The sequence below is a fragment of the Castor canadensis genome, chromosome 7 (assembly GCF_047511655.1).
Source record: "Castor canadensis chromosome 7, mCasCan1.hap1v2, whole genome shotgun sequence".
NCBI lineage: Eukaryota > Metazoa > Chordata > Mammalia > Rodentia > Castoridae > Castor > Castor canadensis.
In genome coordinates, this window is record NC_133392.1 from 114900260 (window position 1) to 114919418 (window position 19159).

Genomic DNA, 19159 nt, shown 5'->3' on the forward strand with positions numbered 1-19159 from the left:
TCAAAATTTTCTCCTGGATCAATTGATGATTCCTGCCTGTCCCTTTCTTTAATAGCATGATTGCAAAATGATGATTCTGCAAATAAATGCAATATCTGTCCCTAGGATGTACCCTGTACAGGACACATAATAAACATTAGCTATCCTACCTAAAGCAATGTAAGCCTTTCGTTTATTGGCTAACATAGAATTAATTGACAAGTACAAGTCTCCTCTGGATCTAATGATCCCTATATAAGATGCTATGACCCTATGTGAAAGTTCTAGCACCACAACGGTGTCTACATAGAAACTGAATATACTTGCTTGCCAAGTGCAAGGCACAGAGTTCAAACCCCAGTACTGCCAAAGAAGTAAAAAAGAAAAAAAAGAAAAAAAACTGAATAATATTGGTATTTTGAAATGGAAGAGTAGTTTTGGTTGCACATGTCTAAATTTATTTATTGGAAGACAATACAGAAATTAAGAAATGATACCCAATAGGCTCTGAACATGAGATGAAAGGTTCTAGGCAATGGCACAGGACCTTTTAGCCTTTGCATCTGCAAGCCCTGTTCAGTCCCCATTCATGATCGCTGAATACTCCTTCTGGTGCTCAACCAGTTTCAGGAATACTTGATATTTCTTGTCATAATATCTGAGGGAGAAAAAAAATGAATATGTTGAACAATCTCAAGATAAAACTGTCAAGTGGTTTTCCCTTACATTTAGAAGGGTGGGAATAAATCTGTCAGGGTTATGCCAATACTGCCCAGGTTTTGAATGCTCACAGCATTCTGAGCAATGGGTCAACTTATTTTATACCTATTATCTATAAATGGCACAAAGTGCTATTATCTCCATTTTTGAGATAAGGACATTTTCACAGAAAGGCATATCCAAAAGTAGTATAGCTAAAATGACCAGAGCTGGAATTGAGAGTTGGATAAGTCTGACTTCAAAGCCTCTTCTGTACATAATTGAAAGACCCAGGTTGATCACAGACCCCTTCACACCCCCAGCTTCAACAATTTCCAGCCACAGGTTAAAACTGCAGTCTGGCCAAAGATGAAAATGAATATTTTAATCCCTCTCACAGATTCCACACTTTGATGTCTGCGACAGACTTCTTTATCTAGGAGTTAAACCCCTATGCAAATATAAATAATGCCTTTCCTGCAGCTGTGCCCTGCCTTCCAGGCATCTGGTAGTGAACCTTGTTCTCTATGTCCTCTTTGGCTGACTCTTCAGGGGAGACTTGTTAGAACTGGTGTTGACAATGAAATCAGATTGCAAAGAGCCAGAGCTGCTCTGGCATCACAATCCTGAAAAGAATAACAGCAGTCTGGATAAATTATGCTTGAAGTCTTACAACCTGTCCTTAATCCTCTTCACTGGGGGAGGTGACTTCAGAGGAGGATGGATGAATCCAGTTCAACTGGATAGAAAAGGAGTAGAAAAGAAGTCCTCATCATGGAAGTTTTGTGTAAGCTTGTGAATTGGGTTGTAAGAGAAACCGTGCATAGTCACAGAAACTTCTATTTGTCAAACGTTTTTTCTACCTTAAGCGTTCATGAAATGTAGGAGGTGAGGTGCTAGGGCCAAACAGCTAATATGGGGACTTGGAGGCTAGGGTTTGTATTTCAGTGTGGCTATGTGACCTTGGATATGGTACTTAGTTTGTGCCTAAATTTCCTCATCTGTAAATGGGGATAACTATATGGCCTACCTCATCAGAGCTATTGTGTGAATTACATGAAGTAATATAAGAAAAACACTTAACGGGAGGGTGAGGGTAAATGAAGAAGGTAAAGGTCGGTGAATATGGTGGAGGTACTTTCTATACATGTATGAATATGAACACTGAAACCTGTCAAAGTCACTTTAAGAAGGGAAGTGGGGGAAGAGGGAGAGTAACAGGATGAACCAAACCAGGGCACAATACATGTATATATGGAAATGTTACACGAAACTCCTTGTATGACTATCATATACTAATAAAAAACATTTAAAAACCCTTAGGAACAATGCCTGACTCATAATAAATGACATAAGTACAGTTACTACTTTTTAAATACTGAATATTCTGGTATTATCATTAGTCTAGGAGTAAGTAGGTACTGCTAAAAGCCACTTATGATTCTCCACATTTATTAACCATAGAATGATTTCAAGACAATTTTCTGTTTCTAATGATAGTCTATGACAATCTAAGGTTGAGTCATTCTTTCACTGTATGAGATGGATTCTTGACTTTGGAATCCTGAAATTGCTAGAAGGGGGCAAAGGTCAGTACCACTTCTCATATATTTGAAGATTTTCAATTTTGATAACAACTTTATAACAACTTTGTTCACTGTCTTTATTCTTTATTAAGTGAAATCAAATAGCATTTGTCTTTTTGTGATTATCTTATTTTACTTAACATGAACCTCAGGGTTCACTCATGTAAACCCTCATTGTTGCGGGAGATTGCTAGCAGAGATACAGGACTCTGAGGCAATTAGCAGGAAGCAACGTTTTATTGTGCCAGCACAGACGCAGCAGACTCATGTCCAAAGGCTGAGCCCCAAGAACACAGGGGTCTCACCTTATATACCCTTGCAAGCAGGTTATAGAAGCAAAAAGCAATGTCTAATCCATATACAGTTGTATTTAATTTTCTTGGCTACTTTACCCTAGTGCTACATGACGTTTTCCCTCCTCAGTGCTGTGTGACCTTCCTCATGTTTAGATTTCTCAGGTTTTATCTTTCTGCTATGCCATCCCTACCTGCCTGTTACTTCTTCAGGACTCAGGCCTAATCTGTTTTCTTCTGATCCTCCTCCCTGCTACAATATGTCAGAATTTCCTTCCTTTTTAAGGGTGAATAATATCCACTGTATGTATACATCATTTTGGGCTACAAATCAATCTACTGATAGACATTTGGGCTGTTTTTATGGTTAGATGGTGGAATGATGCTGCTGTGAATATGGGTGTACAAATATCACTTCTAGGTCTTGTTTTCAGTGTTTTGGGGTATATATTCAGAAGTGTCATTGTTGAATCATATATTGATTAAATTTTCCAAAGAACTGCCATACACAATTCAGTACCATTTCACTACACAAGGGTTCAAATTTCTCTAGCCATTGCCAGCACTTGTTATTTTGTTGCTGTCTTTACAGTAGCTTACCAGTGGGTGTGAGGTGGGATTTCATTTAGATATGTATTTCCCTAATAATGATATTGTGTAATCTTCATGTACTTACCCGCCATTTATGCATCTTCTTTGGAGAAACCTGTTCAAGTCCTTTGGTTTTGAATTGGGGGGTTTTGTTGTTGAGTTTTAGGAGTTATTTATATATTCTATATATTAATCCCTTATTAGATGCATTATTTGCAAATATTTCTCCCATTCTATGGATTGCCTTTTTAATCTGTTGAAAATGTCTTTTAAAGCACATTTTTTTTCCAAGATACTTTTAAGTGAATGTTCTAAAGCCACATATAAATTTTGTCTGGGCATAAGGATAAAATTTGGAGTCATCCTAAAAATTTGCTTATTAAACTACAGTCATTAGATTAGACTCTATGTAAATAGAGTCTAAGCCAGCTGTATCTTCTCTCTTCTACATTCTGCCCAACTCAATCAGTTCCTTCTGGGTGGCAGAGACCTAAGAAAATATCCCATACAGTTAAAGTGACTTGAAGCCATGAGATGTGAGAAGAAAACCAGCTCCTACTTTGTATTTGCAAATCTTCCGGCTGCCTGCAGATGGTGATACAGCATCGTGCATCTGGCTTAAAGAGGGAAAACTGCCTGCTGCAGCAGGATGCCGATACTTTTCAAAAGGAACATGTGGGGTTTGCTGAAAGAACTGAAAAACAGACTTTCCTCAAAAGTCTACTAGAGTGGGTCAGGGAAGAGATGAGAAAGATAGTATGTTTCTAATTTCAATAAATAAATAAATAAGGGCCTTTTCAACCACCTTCAGGGGAACAGAAAGGCAGGCATCTCATGGTTCCCACATCTGCTGGAAACTCAGAGGTCTTTCCCTGTTTCTGGGTTGAGCTTCCCATGAAAAGCCTGATTCTCTGAGCCTAGCATTTAGACAGGGGTTTATGTTCAGGGGGTTAACAGTCTGACTCTTTGGAGACAAAGAAGGAAATGAAAGGAAACTGAATTGCTTTTCCAAGGACATGCCCAGCTCTCTTAAATACTGACCATGTTTTGGTGGAATCTCCACCTTTACCTGTCCATTACATGAGGGGGTGAAATTTGTTTTCATGTAATTTCTTGAAATTACAAAGGTACTTGCACCTCTTCAAACTCATTACCACTGACTAAATAGAAGCGTTTTTTTTTATCCCTAACCTGGACTGTTCAAAAAGCCTTCTATCAGGCCTCGTGATTATAGCACCCTCGAATTGATCCTCTAAGAAGGATCTTTTTGAAACCTGCATTTGACTGGCTCTCATCACTGCTTAAAATTCAGTATCACCATTCTGACTGCAGGAAGAGGTCTGAGGTCTATTGCATGGTCTCCAGCTCTTTATGAGCTGACCTCCTCTTCCCATCTCACTTCCTGCCATTTCTCATTTCATACTTTGTGTTTTAGAATTATGAGTTGGTTATAGTGACTTCCATGTACCATATTGTTCCCACTTTTATAACTTTGTATATGTTATTCCTTCTATCAAGAATGTTCTTCCCTGCCTTGGATTATCTAGCAATTTCTCTTAAACATTTGAAGTCAACTGAGACATAATCTCCTCAAAGCCTTCACTCATCCCTGTAGGGTCACTGTCCTTACTTTTTTGGGCTTTGTCACCTGGTAACACTTCTAGGGTAGAATTTATTACTTTGTTCTGAAATGATCTGTGTGCATAAATCCAATTGGGTCCTATTTCCCTCTAGATCCTGCCTGGAGCTCAACATAATGCCTTATGGCAGTAGCTCAATATATAAATATCTTATTGACTTGGATTAAAACACTGACCAAGGTCATTTTGTAGCCTTCACTGTCAAGTATACAAAGGGTAAGAGAATGGACAGATGCTACCAGATCCTTTGATGGAAGATATAAAAAGATCCTTTTTTTTTAGAATAGAGAAAACCAAATTTGCTGCCAGTGATCCAGGAGAGAAAAACACTGGTCTGAAGAGTTCAGAAACTTGCATGTGACTCCAATTTTCAATTTTAACTCTCAATTTTAGGTTAGGAAAACTTATTATCTTTGTGGGCATTAGTTTTTCTCAACTACTAAGTGAAAAGACTGGATTAGTTGACTTCCAAAGTTTATTCCAGATCTATTGTTGCATGTGTTTATATGTTCTCATTCTTTAGTACTGTGTATATAAAAATATGAACTTACTTTTTATCTTCATGTCTTGGGAACACAACTTTCCCAACTTTGCTCATTCTTGCCATCGCCTCCTGTTAAATGGAAAATAACACAGAAAATTGGAAAGCTAAAACTAGAGAGGTTTGTGACAGGCAGGAACATTCTAATTAGAATTTATTTCCCTTCATGATATTCAGTTAGTTCATTTTTTTTTTCAACTTGTTTTTCTCTGGCAATAAGAATACAAGCCAATGAATAGTTAAGGTTATATCTATGACTATACATCCTGGACTTAAGAAATATCTGTGCATTGGGGCATCCAGACCATAAACAACCCAGAAGGCAAAACACTTATGTGACTGTCTCCAGGTTCAGGAGGAGGAATTCTCTCTTCTCCTCACTACCTGGACACAAAAGCATAAGAAGGCAATAAATTAGCCACTGAATATACTCTACCTGACCATAGCTAATAACATCGGAATGAAATCCTCTTCATACTTGAGGTTTAGGACAAAGTACTCAGGGCTTCTGCGTCAATTCTCAGCTCTTTTCCCAGCAGTCTCTGACAATTGTGAGTATAGACTTGAGACCTCAGGACTGAGTCTAATTGACCTGAGTTTTGGAATGTGACTTTAGGACATTCTTGTGTTAACCTTGGGGCACTCAGGAAGATGACACCTTATAGCATCTGTGAAAGGTGACATGGTGTGATGTGTACAACATCAGATCAACAATAGATTTCTGCTGGCTTCATTTTATAAATGGAAGGGTTAGGTTTCCTTGGGCAGTCACCTCCCAAGACTATGAAAACCGTAAGAAAGTTAGTGGGGTTGCATAAACCAAATTTTGGAGTCTGACATACCTGACTAGAGATATTGCAAGCAACTGCATGACAAAGCTCCACAAAACAGACAGACCCTGTCTTAGAAATAGCTATTGAACTCTTAGGGTTAAGAACACAATCGTTCTGGTCAAGTGTACAACTTCTTATTCCATACATTTATTAATTACTCACTATGTACCAGATCCTGCCAGGGATACAGAGTTGCATGTGATACATTCTTTGTCCTGGAGAAACTCACATACTAGCCAGGAAGGGAAAAATGCAAAATCTGATTACCAGAGTATATGAGAGCTCTTGAGTATCTTCTGAACATATCCAAGTGTCCCCTGGACCATCTTTGACACCTTACTGTGGCTAGTGATTTGCATATCACTAATTACCTTCTGACATCACACACATTTGGTAGTTTATGTGTTCATTATCTGCTTTCTCCACACCTTGCCTTAACTAAGATGTACCTATACCAGGGCAGGAGTTTTTGTCTGTTTATTTCTGAATCTTGGCACCTAAATATTTCTAGAACACACCGAGCCCCTTTTATGCACCAGCCACAGCACTTAATATGTGAGGACTTGAGAGAGGAAGGCAGTAAGGGCTTTTCATCAAGGAGCCCATTGTAGAATGGAAAAGGTGATTGCTATAGTTAAAAGAGTATAAGAAGTATGTTAGAGGTGGATAAACTTCTGTTCAGTGATCATTCATGGGTTAGGAAATCTTGTAGCTTTCTTCTCTACTAACTTATACAAATTTCCACTCTTGTGAGGTTGCTCTAGTGATTCTGCACTAGTTATCTGGTTTCCTAGTCCTCCACAGATGAGAACTGCTAAGAACGTGCTGATGGGGAGATCAGCACATTGACAGCAGGAAGAAATAGCAATCTTGAGTAGGGAGATTTTTTTAAATAATGAAAAGTCATTGTCCAGGAAACCAGAGAGATAAGATTCAAAATTAATTTAAAAAGGGCTGTTGGAGCCACTTACAAATGGACAAAAACAAGAACACTTATTATTGAGGATACTTCTGCTCCACTTAGAAATATGTAAAAACTCTGCTTATTTGGGGATGTGTCAGGACATTTTCCTTCACAGACTGAGTTCTGACTCCCTTAAAGCAAGCCCCATGCCATTCTGAGATGGTCTCAGCAATCCTCATTACTAACTTTGCCACTCATTCTCCTTTTGGCCTTTCCTCTTCCACTACTACACTTCTAGGAGGACCTTGCCCCTGTCACCACCCTTAAATCTTGAGCATGCCCTAGTGCCATGCCCCTCCTAGTTGTGCTTAGGCCAGACTTAAGACAACATTCAAGGATCGCCTTCATGGATGGGATTCAGGAAACTTGTGCTGTAGAAAGTACTCAATAAATGTTTTTTTTTCCTTTTCACATTTGTCGGATGTGAAGACAAATGGAAGACATCAGGGACTTCTCTTCCTTTCTTCACATAACCTTTGCTTGTTTTCAAAATACATTACTGAGGAACAATGTACTTGCAATAGATATTTCCAATGATTTAAAAAGGAGTTATTCTGGAAAGAACTAATTTAAAAGTTAAACTTAGGTCAGGTACCCATTGCACTGAGGTTTTTTCTGACTTATCCCTGATGCCTGCATCTCCCAGATTAAGTTGTTTGCTCTCACAGCAACTCATCCTTCCATCTACCAGAGCATTTATGATATGGCATCATAGTTTTTTGTTAACACATCAGTCTTCCCAACCAGACTGTGAGTTCCTCCAGGCAGGAATTTTATAATTATTTTCATTGCCAAACTCAGCATCTGGCATATCATATGCATTCAGGGAATGTTGATGGAGTGAATGAACTTAAGATAATACACGTGACAGAAGTTAAAATGGAAGTTTTGGCTGAGATCTAAAGTTGACAGATGTAAGACACCAGAGTGAGCTGGAAAGAGACCACCTTGAAGAATTTGTAAACAGTATTTGAGGACCTACAATATCAGCTCTTAAATCTTTCATCTGCATGGAAGGTCAGACAAAGAGATGGATTTTTGGGAGAGGGCTATTGGTTTATTGCACATCAGCCCTCCTTCCAGCGTGAGGTATGAGATGATCCTCCCTTTTCATTAGTCAAGACAGTATGTTTTCATCAAGACAACAGAGATCTGGGTGCCTGTCCTTGAGATTGTGGCACATAGTGGATTGTGGGCAACCCTGCTAGGAAGGGATGGACAGACTAATGGCAGCTTCCTTATAGAAATGAAGGAAAGGTTGCACTGGGATTAACCAGCACTGCCAGAGTCTGCTAGACACCCAAAGGCATGGTCGTTTTTTGTAGATCTTAGGTGGCCATATGTGGGAGACTATTATGAGTTATCTTAGATCCTGTCCAATATAATTCCTAATGATGATAGAGATGAACTATCAGATTTCTAAGGAATGAAGAGAACAGTAAGCAATCTGCTAGAACAGAGAAGCAGTAACAAGGATAAGGATACTGTAGGTGAGAGGTTTTCAGAGGTAGATTGTCTCTAAAAGAGTCTATGACAGAGTCTTATGAGACCAAGGGCTAGCTTCTATACCTATGAGGCTACCAGTGTGTGAAGCCCATTTATGACAATGCTGATCAAATAAGACAATCTCAACCTGTCTTCCTTTATGCCCTCCAACCACTCAGGGCAATAAAAACAAAGCTAGTATGTTGGGAGGAAGTGAATGAGGAAGACTAAAGAATCTGATCACAGCTATCTCATTAATTATTGCAGACTCCAGCAGGAGAAGCTGGGTAATGTCTCACTTTCACCTTCATATCTTCCTTGATATTTGATTTTCTGAATTTTGACTATGTCTCACAATGTAAAGGGACCATAAAACATGTATCATTTAGGTCTATTTGTACTTATCTAAGAAAATAAGGCAATTATCATGATTTTTAAACAGGGCATGGAAAAGCTATCTCCACAGCACAAATGGAAAGGGGCAGTAAGAGTTAAAAAATAAAGCTGTTTTTCATTTTTGCCTCAAGAACTGTTTCAATTGAAACTGAACATGGTAGCACAGGTCCCAGCTACTTGCAAAGCTGAAGCAGGAGAATCACTTAAGCCCAGGAGCTGGAGACTAGCCTGGGAAATATAGAGAGAACCCCCCCATCTCAAAAGAAAGAAAAATGATGTGAACTGTTCTACACATTTTGGTTTTTGTTTTACACAACTTGCTAAACACAAGCTACATATGCATAATATAGAACAAATGGAAATAAAGTGTTATCAAGTGTGGGTGATAAAATTTTTTGTATGTTTTTAAATTTTTTCTACAATGATTTTATCGTTGGAAGGAAAATACAAGTATACAATATTAAACTGCTTAAAAGTTATGTTTATATTGGCAGTCAAAATGACTCAGGCTCACCTTCCTCTTATTTGGAAGGCAGGGCTCATATGTGTACCTGACATAATATAGAGAATGCCCAGAAAATCAGTGCTGTCATCACAAAACAGCACTGCTGAGTTTCCCAATTTCTCCAAATAATTAACACAAAACTGAAACCTTATGAACTCAATAGCTGCAGTAAATCTGGAAATTACCACAACATAACAATATGAATTTATTATGGAAATGCTGACACATGCTAAATATAGTCACCCCCACAATATATTTCTGTTCCAAAGGGTTTATTTGAAGTTAGACTTGGAATTCATGCTTTCTGTCAGCGGCAGGGGCCGGACAATCTTAATTTGCAGCACGCTACTCTCTTTGTTTGAAAGTCTAGACAGCACAATACACAGAGTGACTTTTCTTTTTGCTTTTTGCCCACACAATGAAAGCTTTTTAAAAACAAAATATTTTGTAAAATAGCACTTTAATCACTTCTTTTCTTTCTCTCTCTAAGGCAGAGCTATAAATAAATCATGACAGTTCACATTTGATTGCCACTTCTGAAAGCAAGTGAAGGGCCTCTGTAAGAAAAAAATGGGGTCCCTGTAGCTGCCATGAAAGACCTTATTCACAGAGTTGACCCTTCCCTGGGGTGTCAAGGCCCAGATACCAGTCAGCACACTCTGCTTACCACTTGTCTGCAGGCAGCACTGGCAATCGCCAGGCCCCTGTGTGGGCAGTGGAAACACCCAGTTCTCATAAGTTCTCATAGCTAGTGAGGAGCTACCAAAGAGCTTTATACCACAGTGGGGTAAGGAAGGAAGCGGCTAAAGGAAGGAAGGTGCTCTTTAGTACTCTTGGAAAAGATGTAGGATCCATGAGTGGCAGACATAATGATGTTGGTAATTTGGGGAGCAGGAAATGTACCTTCTCTCTTACTTTGGGTAACCATTAAGACTTGGGGAAGACTCCAGCTAGTCTTGATCTAGGCATCAAAGGTTACCGCAAGTTTAGCAGTGTTTAGAGTCATGATCTGCAAGCAAAGAATAGATCAGGACCTGGTGTGGTGGGAACTAGCTAATGTAGACTCCCAAGGAGGCAGGAAGGATGTCACTGTAGAGATAATGCCTGGCACAGTCCTAGCATCGGTCAGTGTCTGGTTAATGTCTGTGGGCTGCTGAATGAAAATGTGATCCCTTTTGTAATAGAGGCAATGTAAGACCATCAAACCAGTGTTTCCTGAGGGGCATGCACACATGTAGAATGCTGGGAATGGTCCATTAAGATTCTGAAAAAAAATAGTGGAAGCACCATTTATATGATTTTTTTAGTGTAAAGAAATTGATTAAGCTTTACTAGCATTTAGCATGCAGATTGGCCCTAAGGTGTTCGTCCCTACATCATACAGTCACAAGTCATGTAGGGTGTATGAAGGTTCTTGAGAGGAATGGGGGCTCTCAACACCAAGATGATAACTGTATGGTATTTGTTTGTATGTCCTCCACTACCAAAATCTGCTACATGATGTCATTTAAATGTATTTAAATGTTCTGGGTTAGTGGATTTGTGGGTATTACTTAATTTTATTTAAAGTAACCTTCACAAAATGGACAAGCAGTTGAAAAGGATTCAGTTAATGGATTATTAGTGAGGGTGATAATTCAGGTTCAAGTAAATAAGAAAACGGTGACATTTTTACTAGTATTCTTTCTGTTCACATTATAAAGACAAAGAATACCTGGTTGGATAAGGCAAGAACTGAGAAAAGTCTAAATTATCAAGAAGTCTATTTGAGATATGGATACACAGGTACAAAAGCTTTTAGAAGTCATCAAAACTTAGTCAGGTGTGGTGTTGCCTGCCTGCTACCCCAGCAATTCTCAGGGTAAGGCAGAAGAATCATGAGCTCAGGGCCAGCCTGGGCAACATAGTAAGATCCTGTATGTAAACATATTTGGAATATTTTTGCTTCAGTTATATTTTACCTGTTTTAAAAAATAATCTAAACAAATAGAATTTTATTCAGCCATAAAGAAGAATGAAATTTTGTCATTTGCAAGCAGGTGAATAGAACTGGAGAACATCACCTTAAGTGAAGTTAGCCTGTTTCAGAAAGCCAAAGGCCGCATGTTTTCTCTCATAGGTGGACTATAGACCTTGTAATATCATGAAAAACAGATGATGCTGGCGGTGGGGGGAGGTCACATACAAGAGAGGGAGAGTTAAAGAAGAAGCTAAGAAGGTGAATATGGTTGATGTACTTCCTATACAAGAATGAATATAGAATTTTTAAACTTGATGAGATCACCATAAGAAGGGGACTAAAGTAGAAGGAAGAAAAATAGAGGAGATAAAACAATTCAGGTTATAATACATATATACATGGAAAAGTCACAAGACTCCCTGTGTAGCTATCTTATACAAACAAGAATGTCTTTTTTTTTTTCAAAAACAGAGAATAAGAAAGCAAAACAGGTCCTGTCTGGGGGGTTGGTACCAATGGGAGGGGGGAGGATATAAGGAAATGGTGTAAGAGAGTGAATATGGTGGAAATATTAAGTCCTCATGTATGTAAATGGAAAAATGAGACCTGTTGAAACTATTCTGGAAATGGGAGAGGGAGAAGAAAGGATAATGATGGAAGGGGTGAATTCAACTATGATATATTGTAAGAACTTTTGTAAAAATGTCAATGTATCCCCAGTACAATAATAAAAAAAGAAAGCTGGGAAGAAGAAACAAATAACCTATATAAGCACAGAATAACATATTTATGCTTTTACATAAACAAGTTTTCACATATTGAGGCTGCATGCTTAAATTTTTCTTCACTGAAAGAATGTAAGATCCAAAAGACTGTGGTGTGCATTACTTCAACAGCCAACCACTATTGCTGTTGCCACATTAGAGGTTTGAGCCATCATTTCTCAGGTGCTTACTCTGTGCTGTGCATTTTGACACTGACATTATGTACATGACCTTGACCTGTGTGTGTGTGTGGTGCTGGAGTTTGAACTTAGGGCTTTGTGCTTGCAAGGCATATGCTCTGCCACTTGAGCCACATGCCCAGTCATTTTTAATTTATTTTTAAAATATGTCTCACGTTTATGCCCTGGTTGGACTTCCCAAGTAGCTGGAGGACAGGAGTGTGCTATCATGCCCAGCTTTTTTTATGGGGTCTCGTGAACTTTTTGGCTGGGCTGGCCTCAAACACCAACCTTTCCAGTCTCTGCTAGGATTATAGGCATGAGCCATTGGGCCTGACTTTTGTACACGACCTTTTTAACCACTGAAATGACTTAGTGACACAGATATTATCATCTGTCTCAACGTTATGAATGATGGAAGTGAACAGAGAAAGGGCAGATGTAATATTTGTGCCAGGTTGTAAAACCAATTTGTAGGAAAGCCAGAATTCAAGCCCAGTTCTGACTCCAGGCCATTACTTAGCTCTACCAATGGTATCCTCTTACTTGTACTGAAAAATACCTGATTGTTGAGTCCCCTGGGATTGAGTTCATATCCTACTTTGGTATATTAGTTGTGTGTTTGCTTTGAGTATGTGTGCAACATGCATTAATACTGGACACTGTACCTTTTTTTTGGAGATGCTGACACACAGCTGTGAAATACATGAATCTGTCTTCTTGAGGAACTCTGACTCATTTTACTGGAACAACAAGTTCATGTGCTAATGTGTGGGCCGAGGCACATGACCCCTCCATAGAAAAATAGAAAATATAGCAATGTGACTTTCCTACAACAAGCATTAAGAAATGACTAATTGTTCTTTTGCTTATTTTGTTGTTTTTTTCTTTTTGAAACAGTCATCTTTTGACCTGCACCTGGTATTCTGTGTAAGCACTCTGCACTGGAACTAACAATGCCAATTGAAAAGCAGGAAGAGATGAGAGAAAAGAGTGGGAGAGGCCTTCATCATTAATCATGATATGAAACTGGCATCTCCTTTCTCATTTTAAACACACTGTATCTATCACACACTTATATATTTTGTTTAGAAGACTGATTATATGAGGATACACATTTATCAAAATTCATTAAATTGTACATTTAACATCTGTGCATTTTACTTTAGGTGTACTGAATCTCAATTTTAAAATTATACTAAGAGAAGAAAAATACTGCATATGGAAACAAGTGTTTCAGTATATTTCTATTTTATTATTCAATTATAAAGGTCTACTGAATCAAAATCAAAGAATTTAGATGCCCATTCTTCAATTATGACTTAGTCCCTTGATCATAAAAGAGAGGAGGCATGGAGTCCCTCTAATTCTATAGGAAATGTGACTTTTAGTGGAAAAATACTGAATTTGTAGAGATAAACGGCAGCTTAACAGATGGGTGAGCTAAGCCTCAGTTTTCCCAACTAAAAATGGGAATAATAACATCTACTCATGAAAATAGTGAAAATTTCAGTACCTAGCTCTTTGACTCCCACCTCCTAACTGGTCTCCTGATTCCACTTTGGTCTCCTTATTGTGGTCAGAACCAACTATGATGATTTTTCAGAAAGAGACAAAATACAATGTAGTGATTAAAATAGTAGAGCCTGACTACAACAGACTGCCAGAGTCTGCCATTGGGCTTTATCATTTACAGCTGTATGATCGTGCTTTCTTCATGGCTGTTTCCTCATTTGAAAAGGTGATTGCTAGGAAAATCACGCGAGCGATTTGAGGTAAGGCACTCAGAACAGCACCAGCATGTACATTATGGAGTAAACGCTCCATAAACCTTATGTATATTATCCTACTAACATGCACATTCCATGTGGCCGGGGCTTTTACTTAACTCATTTGCTGCATTAAAAACTGCGCCTGGCCAAAAATGCAATCCATCAATATTTATTCAGTGAATCAGTGGAGGAAATAAATTAGATTTTGTCTCTCCAGGATGTTTTAACCCACAATATTCCTGACACCAAATGGGTGAGCTTTTCCTCATGCCAACCAGTTCTCTAACTCTCCAGACACCAATTGGTGCCCTACAATTTGACTCAATTCTGATACTAACTACCCAGATTTAGGGTCAAACTTCAACATGATGGGGTCACTCTTATAAGGCTGACTCCACTTATGCTGCCAGCTGCAAGTCCTGGGCTTCCCCACAGCTCTGACTAACTATAAATTGGGGGTTCTTCTACCCCCTACACCAAAAAGTTTGGTAATTTGCTAGTATGTGCTCAAAGAACTCAGGAGAAACAGTTCATTTCCTATTTCCAGTTTATTATAAGGGCCACAACTCAGGAACAGCCAAATGGGAGAGATGCAAAGGTTGGGCAGAGAGATGCAGTGAGTTTCCATGCTCTCCCCAGGCATGTCACCTGCAGCACTCTCAGCTAGAAGCTATCTGAACTCCATCATCTAGGGATCTTATAGAGGTTTCACTGCATAGCCACAATGGAGTAAATCCTTGGCCACTGGTAATGAACTCAATTTCCAGCCCTTCTCCCCTCACAGAAGATCAGAGAGGGCCTGAAAGTTCTGACCCTCTAATCGCATCTCATCTTTCTGGCCACCAATTCCCCTTCTGAAGCCATTTGAAGCTTCTAGCCATTGGTCATCCCATTAGCATGCAAAAAGATATTACTTTGGAGATTCCAAAGGCTTAAGGAGCTTTACCTTTTAGGGGCCAAAGGTTTTTATAGGTGCCAGGAACCAGAGACAAAGACTAAACATTCGTGTTTTCCCGTCCCCCCTAAATTTTGAAAGCTATAGAAATCCAATCTTTTCTTTATTGGGTGGGTGGTGATGCTGGGGTTGAATTCAGGCACTCATGCTTGCCAGGCAGGTGCCCTACCACTTAAGCCACTCCACCAGCCCAACATTTGTATTTTAATACATCATGGTCTCTTTCCCTCATAAAAACTGCAATGGACTCCAATAGCTGTTTGAATAAAATTCAGACTTTAGAGGGTGAGAGAACTTCAAGATGGAGCTTGCACTTATCCCATTCCCTGAGCCAGCCATTCTGCGAACACTGGGCTGACTTGCTGTTGTCAGGCTTGTTCTTGCCCCAGGGTCCCCTGCCTCTCTCAGGAAAACTGTTCTCCTGTATATTTGACTGTCTGGCTTTTTTATGTGAATTTGGCAGTACTGGGGTTGGAACTTAGGGCCTCACACTGGTTATATAAGTACCCTACCACTTAAGCCATATCCCTAGCTCTTTTTTGCTTTAGTTTATTTTTCAGATAGGACCTCAGGCTTCTTCCCAAGCTGGCCTCAAACCATGATCCTTCTACTTCCACTTCCCAAGTAGCTGGGATTTCATTGTGCACCACCATGCCTGGCTTATTTTTTGAGATAGGGTCTTGCTAATTTTTTGCCCAGGCTGGTCTCAAACTGTGTCCTCCTATCTCTGCCTCCCAAGTCATTTTCTTATCTTCATACCCTTTCTTGCATATAGCATAATCTGAAGTTATATTGTTGATTTCTTTATCAGCTACCTCCTCCTCTGTGGCCTTTGTCTCTTGTTCTTCCCTCCTGAATCTAAGCACCATGAAAGCAGATTTCTTGGCTTCCTTCTTCATTAATATCTCCCTAGCCTTTAGTTGGGCATTAGTTAGATATTAGCTGAAAGTATAAATTTATTGAATGTCTATTTTATGCAATCTACTATGAATTTATATTTTACCTCATTTGATTCTTAAAATCATTCTGTGGGCAGTCTTATTAAATTTACAATGAGGAAAAAGGCTCAGAGAGGTTAAGTGATTTGCCTAAACTAATAAATGGCTAAGCCAGAATTTGAAACTTGCTTCAACTCATGAATAAGATCAAGCCCATTCCTTAGGGAGCTCATTGTCAGTAGGCAGATCCCCAGGTTAAGTTCACCACAATTTACCTTCTGTTGATGGTTTCAGGTGTACAGGACCCTAAAACTCTGAAGCCAACAAGTTCAATCATGGTCATTAGTTTGTGCTTACAAAACCAGGAAGGTAGACTCACTGATGTATAGAAAGACTGCTCATATTACTTTTTGGAACAAACAAAATTACGACCAGTATATGATCCTTAACAAGACCTTTCCCCTTCCTGGGACTTGAGGGGGTTGGATTAAATTATCTTTGAAGTCTTTGCCATCTTTACAATCTGTTGCCTCCATGCACATTTTTTTTAAATTTAAATTAACTCTCAGTCAACAAGTTGCTCCTCACTCCCAATGGTACACTTTGTTAGGGTTTTACTAGGCCCTCTGACAAGGAATATACCTACTTGTTTCCCTCGCAAGGTGTAGGTTCATTCCAATATAACCATGGGTCAATAAGCTACAGGGCAGTGGTTCTATACTAGGTAAGACTATTGATCTCATGGGAATAGTGGTGGGGGTCCTAATATATGGCCTGGCTGCTAAGGGCTATATTCAAATACGAATAGTGAGAAATTATTCATGCTCTTTACATGGATTTGGCTTATTTCTAATGGGTTTTCTAAAGGCAAAAGATCTAGCTTCTTGCTAAAAAGCATCAGAAGATTATTGCCTCCAAAACTGCAAGTCAACACTCAACTCATCATCTATTGTTGACAGTAATAATAATGATCCTGCTGACAGGCATAACATACTGCAATAATTTGTAATAGAAATAATACTACTAATGTCAACAACAATAACTCAGTAACAAAATAATGGCAGCTAGTATTTTATTCAGTACTTACTGTGGCTAGTACTGTATTATACAGTTCACCTACTTTATATCTCCAATTGAAAGATGAAGAAAAATATGGCTCTGAAAACTATATTCATAACTACTCATTGTGGGACAAGGACTTTGGATAGAGAACAATCCAAATTCTGGTCCTGTGACTTAACATTCTAAATCTCACTCAGTTTTCTCATATTAATAATGAGGATTTTAAAACCTACTTTGTGGACCTGTTATGTAAGCTAAAGTATAGATATCATTAGTAGTAGTATTTACCCATCAGCTGAAATAAATTTATTTCTCAGAAAGTTTATTTAAGGTCAGAATTTCCATGCATTTGTTTCAGGAAAGTGAGGTGGGTGGTCTGGGGAAGGTGCTGGCTGTCAGTATTCTCATGGCTCCTCATTATCACTTCCAGACAAGTAAAAGAGCCTGCTCCTCTGAAGTTTATATCACCTGATAGACATGCAATGATACACAACTCCCTGCATCTCACTGCTTACCATCAGGCTCTTGCATACACACCTATATTAAATGAGGCTCCCTGATCACAGTTTATCCACCTGGAGGTGTGTCATCATCAAGGAAGACATCAGAATCTATTCAGAAGAACCCACTCAGTGCTCGAGTCTTATGGCTTCAAAATGTTTCCAACTTAGGAATCCTCCTCCCTACTTTACTTGAACATTCACGCTCATAGCCATTCTCTGAAACTTATCATCTTACTGGGACTGCTACACTTAAATACATTTCTATATATTAATGGCCACTTTCTGACTTTAATTGCCCATCAGTCCAATTCTTTTATTTGTACTATCATTCTCACCAAATGTTTGTCTCCAACTCAAGCAATTTGCAAAATCTTGATCCCTTTTCTTCCAGTCCACATTCCCCTTTTGAAACTAACTTCTTTTATAGCTAACTTCTTCTATAGCTCCTTCCATCATCTAGTATGCTTAACACACTTACCATAGAATCACTACTAATATTTTCTTAGTCATTAAATTCAATGGGCACCTCCAACCCACAAAAACCATTTAACCAGGATAAACTTCACTTACAGCTTTCAGGGTGATATTTTGCTTAGGATGGATCAGGCCAATGGAAGATTGCAACCTGAGAAAGTAAAACATCTTGAAAGCTCCCAGTGTCTGAATATCTTGCAAATTTATACTGCTTGCTTCAAAATTAATTCCTTATAGGGAAGAATTTTGGGCCAGTCGATCAGAAACCATAATTAAGAAAAGAATCAAAACATGATGATAATAACATAATGAACTATGACTGTGCTGTAAGGGAAGTGGGGTGGTCACTAGGTTAATTGCTATGTTTAGGCAAACGAACAACCATATTATCCAAGACATAGATTATCCATTATCTATCCATCCATCTTTCATGCTCCATGCAGTTCCAAGCCTGTGGATTACTAACTATTCTCAGCAGGGCTAGCCTGAAGAACCCTTTGGGGCTGGCTTTAGACTGGTTTAGAATATAGAATCCTTCTGGTTAAGTCAAATTCACTACAAACTAACCTCAGGAGGAAAAAGACAAGCAAAGAAACTGAATCTGAAGCCAGGAGTTGTGGAGGCAAAGAACAGAACCAAACCAAGAAAAGGACTAGAAGGAAAGTAGGAAGCTATGATGAGACGGACAAAGCAAAGTTCAGGCAGAGATGGGAAACAGAAAAGTAATGCAAGTCCAGGATGCATCAGTGTTGTGTCCTTTTACATTAGTTTATAATCTCTGTGTTCCCAAATCCTCTGGTTTCCCTATATCTTATCATTTAGCACATAGTAGGATAAATGTCTTTTTACTTAAGTTTCCTCCATGGCACTATGAGAGGTAGAAGCCATTTATTTTACCTGTATTTCTAGCAATTGTTATAAATAATGTAATAATGCAATAAATATATGTTGAGATAATAAATGAATGATGAAACAGATTAATGAATAACTCAGAGGTGGGTCCCAGAATATCTGTATAAAGCAACATTAGGATCTCCCTC

The 19159-nt window shown here is 38.8% G+C and overlaps 1 protein-coding gene across 6 annotated transcripts in view; it reads right to left on the reverse strand.

Moving 5' to 3' along the window:
- Positions 1-411: 411 nt before the first annotated feature.
- Fggy (FGGY carbohydrate kinase domain containing) overlaps positions 412-19159 on the reverse strand; it is a 397186-nt gene continuing 378438 nt past the window's right edge. For all 6 annotated transcript variants that reach the window (XM_074079968.1, XM_074079973.1, XM_074079974.1 and 3 more), the window contains 2 exons: positions 5340-5401; positions 412-637 (listed from right to left, as the gene is read on the reverse strand). In XM_074079968.1, coding sequence (XP_073936069.1) covers positions 556-637; positions 5340-5401 — 144 coding nt within the window. In that variant the 3' untranslated portion in view covers positions 412-555. The remainder of the gene's footprint in view (positions 638-5339; positions 5402-19159) is intronic.